Raw genomic sequence first — 8,085 nt, 5'->3', positions numbered from 1 at the left:
TTTCCTATCAATGCTATGCAAATCAAATTCTTGTAGCAAGAGAACCCACCTAATAAGTCTAGGCTTAACATCTTTCTTTTCCATCAGATTAATAGCAACATGATCAGTGTGAACAATTACTTTAGAATCAACAATGTAAGATCTAAATTTATCACAAGAAAATACAGCTGCTAAGAATTGTTTTTTCAGTAGTAGCATAATTCCTCTCGGCACTGTCTAGAGTTTTACTAGCATAATGAATGACATTTAATTTCTTATCAACTCTTTGTCCTAGAACATCACCAACAACATAATCACTAGCATCACACATAATTTCAAAAGGCAAGTTCCAATCGGGTGGTTGAACAATGGATGTGGAAGTTAAGGCTTTCTAAAGTGTTTCAAAGGCTTTTACACAATCATCATCAAAAACGAAAAGAACATCCTTTTGTAATAAATTATTAAGAGGCCTAGATATTTTAGAGAAGTCTTTAATAAACCTCCTATAGAAACCAGCATAACCAAGGAAACTACAGATACCTTTAACATGTTTTGTTCATGGCATCTTCTCAATTGCACCAACTTTAGCCTTATCCACCTCAATACCCCGTTCAAGTGGCACTTCTCCCAATTCAAGACAATGTTAGTTTGCTCACATATCTGCAAAACTCGATCAAGTTTACTTAAGCAATCATCAAAAGAAGTTTCGTAAATGGAAAAAACATCCATGAAGACCTCAACAATCTTTTCACAAAAATAGAGAATATAACAGTCATACATCTTTGAAAGGTAGCGGGTGCATTGCATAATCCAAAATGCATACGTCTATAAGCATAGGTTCTAAAAAGACAACTAAAGGTGGTTTTCTCTTGATCATGTTGTGACACAGGTATTTGAGAGAAACGAGAATAACCATCCAAAAAGAAAAAATGTGTGTGCTTCGATAATCATTCTAGAATTTAGTCTATGAATGGTAAAGGATAATGATATTTTCTAGTAGATTTGTTTAATTTTCTAAAATCAATTACCATTCTATAGCCACTCACAGTTCTTTGTGGAATGAGTTCATTTTTATCATTAGGAACAAAAGTAATACATCCTTTCTTAGGTACACGATGAACGGGACTTACCCACCTACTATCAGCTATGGGATAAATTATACCTGCTTCCACAAGCTTTAATATTTAATTTCTCACCACTTCTTTCATTTTGGGAATTAGTCTTCAATGGTGACCAACAACAGGTTTAGCATCTAGTTCCATATTAATCTTGTGCTGACAGAGAGTGGGACTAATGCCCTTAAGATCATCAAGAGTATACGCAATAGCAGCTCGGTGCTTCCTTAAAGTTTTTAATAATCATTCTTGTTCATGCTCTGTAAGGTTAGCACTGATAATAATATGATATATATCCTTTTCATCAAGATAAATATATTTCATAGTGTTAGGTAATTTCTTTAATTCAAACACAGGATTACCTCTGGGTGGAGGAGGACCTCCAAGAGTTTTAACAGGCAAGTTGTATTTAAGGATAGGTTTTTGCTCAAAGAACATATTATCTATTTCATTTCTTTCATGCATATGCATATCATTTTCATGGTATAGCAAATATTGTTCTAATGGATCCGTAGGAGGAATGGAAAGAGAAGAAAGACCAATTACTTCATCTTTACTAGGCAATACTTTGTCATGGGGTTGTTTAGTAAACTTGGAGAAGTGAAACTCATGAGACGCACCACCAAAATTGGCACTGATTGTTTCCTTTTTGCAATCTATTTGAGCATTGACTGTGTTCATGAAGGGTCTACCAAATATTATGGGACAAAAATTATCTTTTGGTGAGCCAACTACTAAAAAATCAGTTGGGTATTTTACTTTTCCACACAACACTTCAACATCTCTAACAATCCCAAGTGGTGTCATGGTGTCTCTATTAGAAAGTTTAATAGTAACATCTATGTCTTCTATCTCACCACGTGTTATCTCATGCATAATTTATTGCTATAAGGTTAAAGGGATAGCACTAACACTAGCACCCATATCACATAAACCATGAAAACATTGGTATCCTATTTTGACTAAAATGACATGGATCACGTTTGGCAATTCTAGCAGCTTCATTACCGAAATAAATAACATGCCCATCAATATTGTCTACCAAGAGATCTTTAACCATAGCGGTACTAGGTTCTACCTTAATTTGCTCACAGGGTTTGGTTATTCTCACATAACTTTTATTAACCATAGTTGAAGCTTTAGCATGCTCCTTTATCCTAACAGGGAAAGGTGGTTTATCAATGTAAGGAGTAGGCACAACTCGGTCAACATTGTAAATAATAGTTTCAGCTTCAACTTTGATTGGTTCTTCAATTTTTATTTAATTGGTAGATGATATCTAACTAAACCATTTCTCTCTAGGGAGATCAACATGAGCAGCAAAGGTTTCACAAAATGAGGCTACTATCTCAAGTCAAGTCCATACTTAGTGCTAAAATCATTGAAAACATCTGTATTCATAAAAGATTTAACATAATCAAACTTAGGTTTTATACCTGACTCTTTACCTTCATCGAGCTCCCAATCTTCAGAGATATATTTAACTCTTTCTAAAAGATCCTACCTGAATTCAATAGTCTTCTTCATAAAAGAACCAGAGAAAGAAGTACCGATCATGGTTTGATCATTACGAGAAAGCCGAGCATAAAAATTCTGAACAATAATTTATCTCGAGAGCTCAAGATTGGGGAATTAATATAACATTGATTTCAATCTTCCCCAAGCTAGAGCGATACTTTATCCTTCATGATGCCAAAAATATAGATAAAACTCCTATCATGATGAACAAGATGCATATGATAGATGTTTTGGTGAAACTCCAATTGCAATCGATTCCAGTTCCAAGACCTTGTATCATCACATAGCCTATACCATGTCAATGCCTCCCCCAAAGATAAAGGGAAAACCTTCTTCTTCACTTCATCTCCGGAAAAACCTACAAGCTAAAATAATCCACAAACTTCATTCACATAGATTAGGTGCATATCGGGATGTTCCGTTCCATCTCCTGCATAAGGATTAGCGAGCAGTTTCTCTATCATACCCGAAGGAATTTCATAATGAACATTTTCAGTAAGTGCAGCAGGTTGATAGACAACCCTTGGTGTTTCCATTCGAGGTGAAGATACCCCGAACAAGCCCCTCAAAGGATTACTTTCCATAGTGACAAGTAACAGTAAATTTCCGCACGTAATATAAATTTTCCCTTACCAAAGGCGCTTCACTCCCCGACAACGGTGCCAGAAAAGAGTCTTGATGACCCACAAGTATAAGGGGTCAATATTAGTCCTTTTGATAAGTAAGAGTGTCGAACCCAATGAGGAGCGGAAGGAAATAACAAGCGATTTTTGGCAAAGTAATTTCTGTAAGCAATGAAATAGTGGTAACAAGTTGTTTGATAGCAAGATAATTGTAACAAGTGACAAGTAGCAATAGTAACAATAGGTCCAGAAAGGTAGCCCAATCCTTTTGTGGCAAAGGACAGGCCAGAACAATTTCTTATAATAGGCAAAGTGTTCTTGAGGGCACATGGGAATTTCATCTAGTCACTTTTGTCATGTTGGGTTAATTCGCGTTCGGTATTTTGATAATTTGATATGTGGGTGGACCGGTGCTTGGGTCATGTTCTTACTTGAACAAACCTCTCACTTATGATTAACCCTTCCGCAAGCACCCGCAACTACGAGAAAAGTATTTATAATAAATTCTAACCATAGCATTAAACATAGGGATCCAAATCAGCCCCTTATGAAGTAGTGCATAGACTGGGTTCTAAGCTTCTTTCACTCTTGTAACCCACCCTCTAATTACTACTCCACAATGCATTCCCTTAGGCCCGAAATATGGTGAAGTGTTATATAGTCGACGTTCACATAACACCACTAAAGAAATCACAACATTCATATCATCAAAATACCGAACAAAATATTAACTTCACATGACTACTTACAACATGATTTCTCCCGTGGCCTCAAGAACAAAAGTAACTACCCACAAGTGATAAACATGTTCATGACCAGAGAGGTATTGAATAGCATAATGGATCTGAACATATGATCTTTCACCAAGTAAACCATAAAGCATCAACTACAAGATGTAATCAATACTATTAGACACACCCTAGGTATCAATTTGAGGTTCCGGTACAAGATTGAGTGCAAGAAATGAAATAGGGTTTTGCGAGGAGATGGAACCGACAGTTGGCGGGCTGGTACAAGTTGAATACACATGACGCGTTTAGGAAGGAGCCGATATGATACTGCGAAACCATGAAGGACATATCATCTTTACATCATGTCATTTTCTGCATACATGTTCTAGCGCCTTTGAAGAGGAAGTTTCACTATGTGTAGAAGGCATTGCACTCACCTTGAAGTGGAGCACATAGCCTTTTGTCGACGGACTGTTATGTGGCTGCTCAAATGTTTACGGATGACACGTCAAAGAGACCATCATGGTTGTTTTAGTTGAGGAAGGGGAAATAGCATATATTAGAAGAAGCCAAAATAATATAGCTCATGTTTTAGCGCAGATGGGTAGATCATCTACTCGCATGGCGCCATCACCGAGACAAGATTGACATTCTTAGCCAAGATGATTGTAATGAACCACCTTGATTGAAATGAATTTATGTTTTCCCCATTAAAAAAGTCACAATTCTTTATAGTGTGGCCTAGAAAAAGATTATTGTGCCCTATACTATATTTCTTTACATTGACCTCATACACACACAAAATCACATGTCTAGGACCCTTTTTTAATCCTGACCATGCGGAAAAAAAATATTACGTACTTTTTATTGGTTGTACTCCCCGTATTTGAAGCTGATCCGAATTGTTAAAAATTATTTAAAAGAAAATTTGTTGTACTCACAACACCTGAACAAGATCCGATTTAAAAAAATATAAAAAATAAAAGAGCATTGCGGTGAGCGTGACAAGATTGACACTCTTAGCGAAGATGATTGTAATGAACCACCTTGATTGAAATGAATTTATATTGTCCCTGTAAAGAAAAACAGTCACAGTTCTTTATAGTGTGGCACAGAATATACTATTTTTCTTTACACTGACCTCGTACACACACAAAATCACGTGTCTAGGCCCGTTTTTTATCCAGACCACGCAAAAAACATTTATTACGTATTCCTTATTTGTTGTACTTCCTGTATTTGAAGCAGATCCGAATTGTTAAAAATTATTTAAAAGAAAATTTCTTGTACTCACAGCACCTGAAGAAGATCCGATTTTTTTCAAAAAAAATGTTGTAGTTCCCGTATTTGAAGCAGATCCGGATTGTTAAAATTTATTAAAAGAAAAATTCTTGTACTCACAGCAACTGAAGAAGATCCGATTTTTTTTTTTAAAAAAAAAGAGATTTGCGGTGAGCGTGGATCGAACACGCGACCTTCAGATCTTCAGTCTGACGCTCTCCCAACTGAGCTATCCCCTCTTGGTGTCATCTGAACCAGAAAACCTTTATTATACTATATACTATATCTCCTGCTCCGAGAGAACATATTTGCGCCATGAACCTCTGCCCTTAAGTAGAGGCGTACGTTAATATCGATGCAAGCTGAGCGCGCTCTTCACTAATGTCACCTCCCATCGGCAAGTCCCGCACACAACACTGCACGAAAGTTTGCTTAAAGAAGAACGAAAAACAGTGCACGAAAGCAACAGATGTTGCCGATCTTTCTTTGCCCAAACCCAGCGAGAAGTTCCCGGCATGGCTGGCAATGGCATGCGGTTGTCCAACGACCAAGGAGTGTACCAACACCAAGTCACCAGCCCTTCCAAAATAAGAACAGCCGTAATAAGTCACCGGCATATCCATCCATTCCCAGAGACCTCAGTTCAGAGGCATGCAGCATTGCCTTGCAGCTGGCCGCCACCAACCAGCCCGGACGCCAAGGACAGGCAGGTTGGTGCGAGCAGCCTCACAGTCACAGAGGATGCCTCTTCAGCCGCAGGAAAAACATGTTTTTTCACAATGCTGCATACGCTACTACTGTGCTCCGTCCGTAACGTGGAGCACTTAAAATCTGCGAGCATCGCATCGCATCGCCAACGTAAGCCGTTGGGGGGCGCAGGGGCGCAGAGATCTGCATTCCGTCAGGCGAGGTAGGGCAGCTCTCTTCCCTGCCCGGCCAAATGGCTTACAGCTTGGCACCAATAATGGCCGGGGAAAACAGCCCGAGCCTTTCACCAGGGCAAAGTGGCAGAGGCCGTTAGCAGCAGCAGCAGCAGCTTTTGCCCCCAGCAGCAGTATTGCAGAGATAAAAGCGACGACCCACGATTAAAGTAAATCTGCTAAACATGAACTAAATCATTGTTTCGCAGCCCTGCCATGTCATTTCATCATCGTTTCGACTGTAGCCGCAGACGCCAATCACACACACACCGGAGAGAGAGAGAGAGAGCCTTGCATCAGCAAAACGATACTGCGTACTGATAGAGGGGCTGCCATTGAAGCAAAACAAGAATCGAGCGGTACAAGAGTGGCACTGTGTTAGATCGATCGTCACTCACAGCAACCAGCAGGCAATGGCAGGGCCGTGGCAGTGGCGTAATACACTGTAGTAACAACTAGCAGCAACAAGCACAATCACAAGTCTGACGAGATGGAGTAGTAGAAGTAAGATCTGGTAGCAGACCTGTGTCAACAGTTGCTTTGCTGCCTTGGAATCTCTGATGCTGCTCAGATCCTCGATTAATTCTTTCTTCCCCAGGCCAAAAATCCACGCAAAAGAAAACACACAGTGCACGCAAAGGAGAAAGGAAGCAAAAGGAAAATGCGAAAGTACGTAGGGCAAGCCACACCACACAGCAGCAAGCCAGCAGGAACTCCTGGCTTGGCTTGGTTCCAAGAATTAGGCAGCAGGGCACGGGCAGGTCAGCGCATGCGATCACGTAGGGAGTCGGCAGCGGCGGTCACCGGGACTCCTCCTCCGCTGGTCGCCTGGAGGCGCCGGAGAGCGCGGAGAGCAGGTTCAGGTGGTGGTGGTGTCCCTGCGCCACCGACGACGCGTACGCCTGCGCCTCCAGCGACGGGGAGAGGCCCCAGGGCACGGGCCGGGCCTGCAGCGCCTCCCAGAAGGACGGCGCCGCCTCGTGGTCCTCCCGCGGGCGCTTCCCCAGGAGGGATACGCCGGCGGTGGACGGCGCGGAGGAGCAGGAGAAGACGGCGGGGGTGGTGCCGGAGCCGGTGGCGGCCATGATGGACGGCTCGGCCTGCCGGAGCAGCCACTCCACGGTCTGCCCGTCCGACTTGAGCCCCAGCTCGCGGGTGAGCTGGAACACGCGCGCCGCGCACACGATCGGCATGCGCACGCGCCGCCCGCGCCCGTTCACCTTGCTGTGCCGGTCCTTGGCGCCCTTGGCCGCGCCGGCCTTTCTCGGCGCCGGCACCGCCACCACGGCGTCGTCCGCGGCCTCGGCCGACGAGAAGACGGGCATTGCCATCGTCTGGGACATGGGCGTCGCCGTCGGCATTGCCATGGGCCGGTAGAGCTGGAAGGTGGCGGCGTCGCGGGATGCCATGGCTGATTGCTGGTGGCTTAGCTTTCGTTCGGGTGGCGCACAGGTGTGTGGGGAGGTGATGGGGATGGATGGATGGATAGGGCCTTGTCCGCTTGGTCCCTGGCCCTGTGGGGTGCAAATTTATAAAGGGGCTGGAGTTTCATGTGCATTTTCTTTCTAGTATATTCATTTCATGCCTTCTGAATTCTGATACGTCAGAAGTGTGTACTACTACTACAAAGCCATACGCATTTCAGAGTGTAGAATGTCAGGAAAATGCTCATACTTAGGGCATCTCTACACGCGTCCCCAATAGCCCATCAAGATCTATTTTAGTCGCCTGTGTTAAAAAACTCGTCCAGTGGCGTTTCAGGACCTTGTTTTTCGTCGTTTTGAATCAAAATTGACGTCGGCGGATCTAGGCCGAACCCAACGCGCCGCGGTGTCGGAAAAAAATTTACGTGAAAACAAGCTGCGCCAAATCCTTACCGCGTGGACCCGTTGAGTCAGCAAGACTAGGCGTTGCTGAG

At 42.7% G+C, this 8,085-nt stretch overlaps 1 protein-coding gene across 1 annotated transcript; it reads right to left on the bottom strand.

Moving 5' to 3' along the window:
* Positions 1–6,458: 6,458 nt before the first annotated feature.
* On the bottom strand, positions 6,459–7,835 carry LOC123430559 (transcription factor TCP7-like). The gene has a single exon (XM_045114418.1). The coding sequence runs from the start codon at positions 7,574–7,576 to the stop codon at positions 6,968–6,970; it is 609 nt and encodes a 202-aa protein (XP_044970353.1). The 5' UTR covers positions 7,577–7,835; the 3' UTR covers positions 6,459–6,967.
* Between the last annotated feature and the right edge of the window lie 250 nt (positions 7,836–8,085).

This window comes from Hordeum vulgare, chromosome 2H (assembly GCF_904849725.1).
Source record: "Hordeum vulgare subsp. vulgare chromosome 2H, MorexV3_pseudomolecules_assembly, whole genome shotgun sequence".
Taxonomy (NCBI): domain Eukaryota; kingdom Viridiplantae; phylum Streptophyta; class Magnoliopsida; order Poales; family Poaceae; genus Hordeum; species Hordeum vulgare.
The sequence above is the reverse complement of the archived record's forward strand: the minus strand, read 5'-3'. Positions and strand labels throughout refer to the sequence as shown.

Bases quoted from the DNA above. Each gene is read 5' to 3' on its own strand.
- LOC123430559 (XM_045114418.1), bottom strand. From the start codon at position 7,576: ATGGCATCCCGCGACGCCGCCACCTTCCAGCTCTACCGGCCCATGGCA.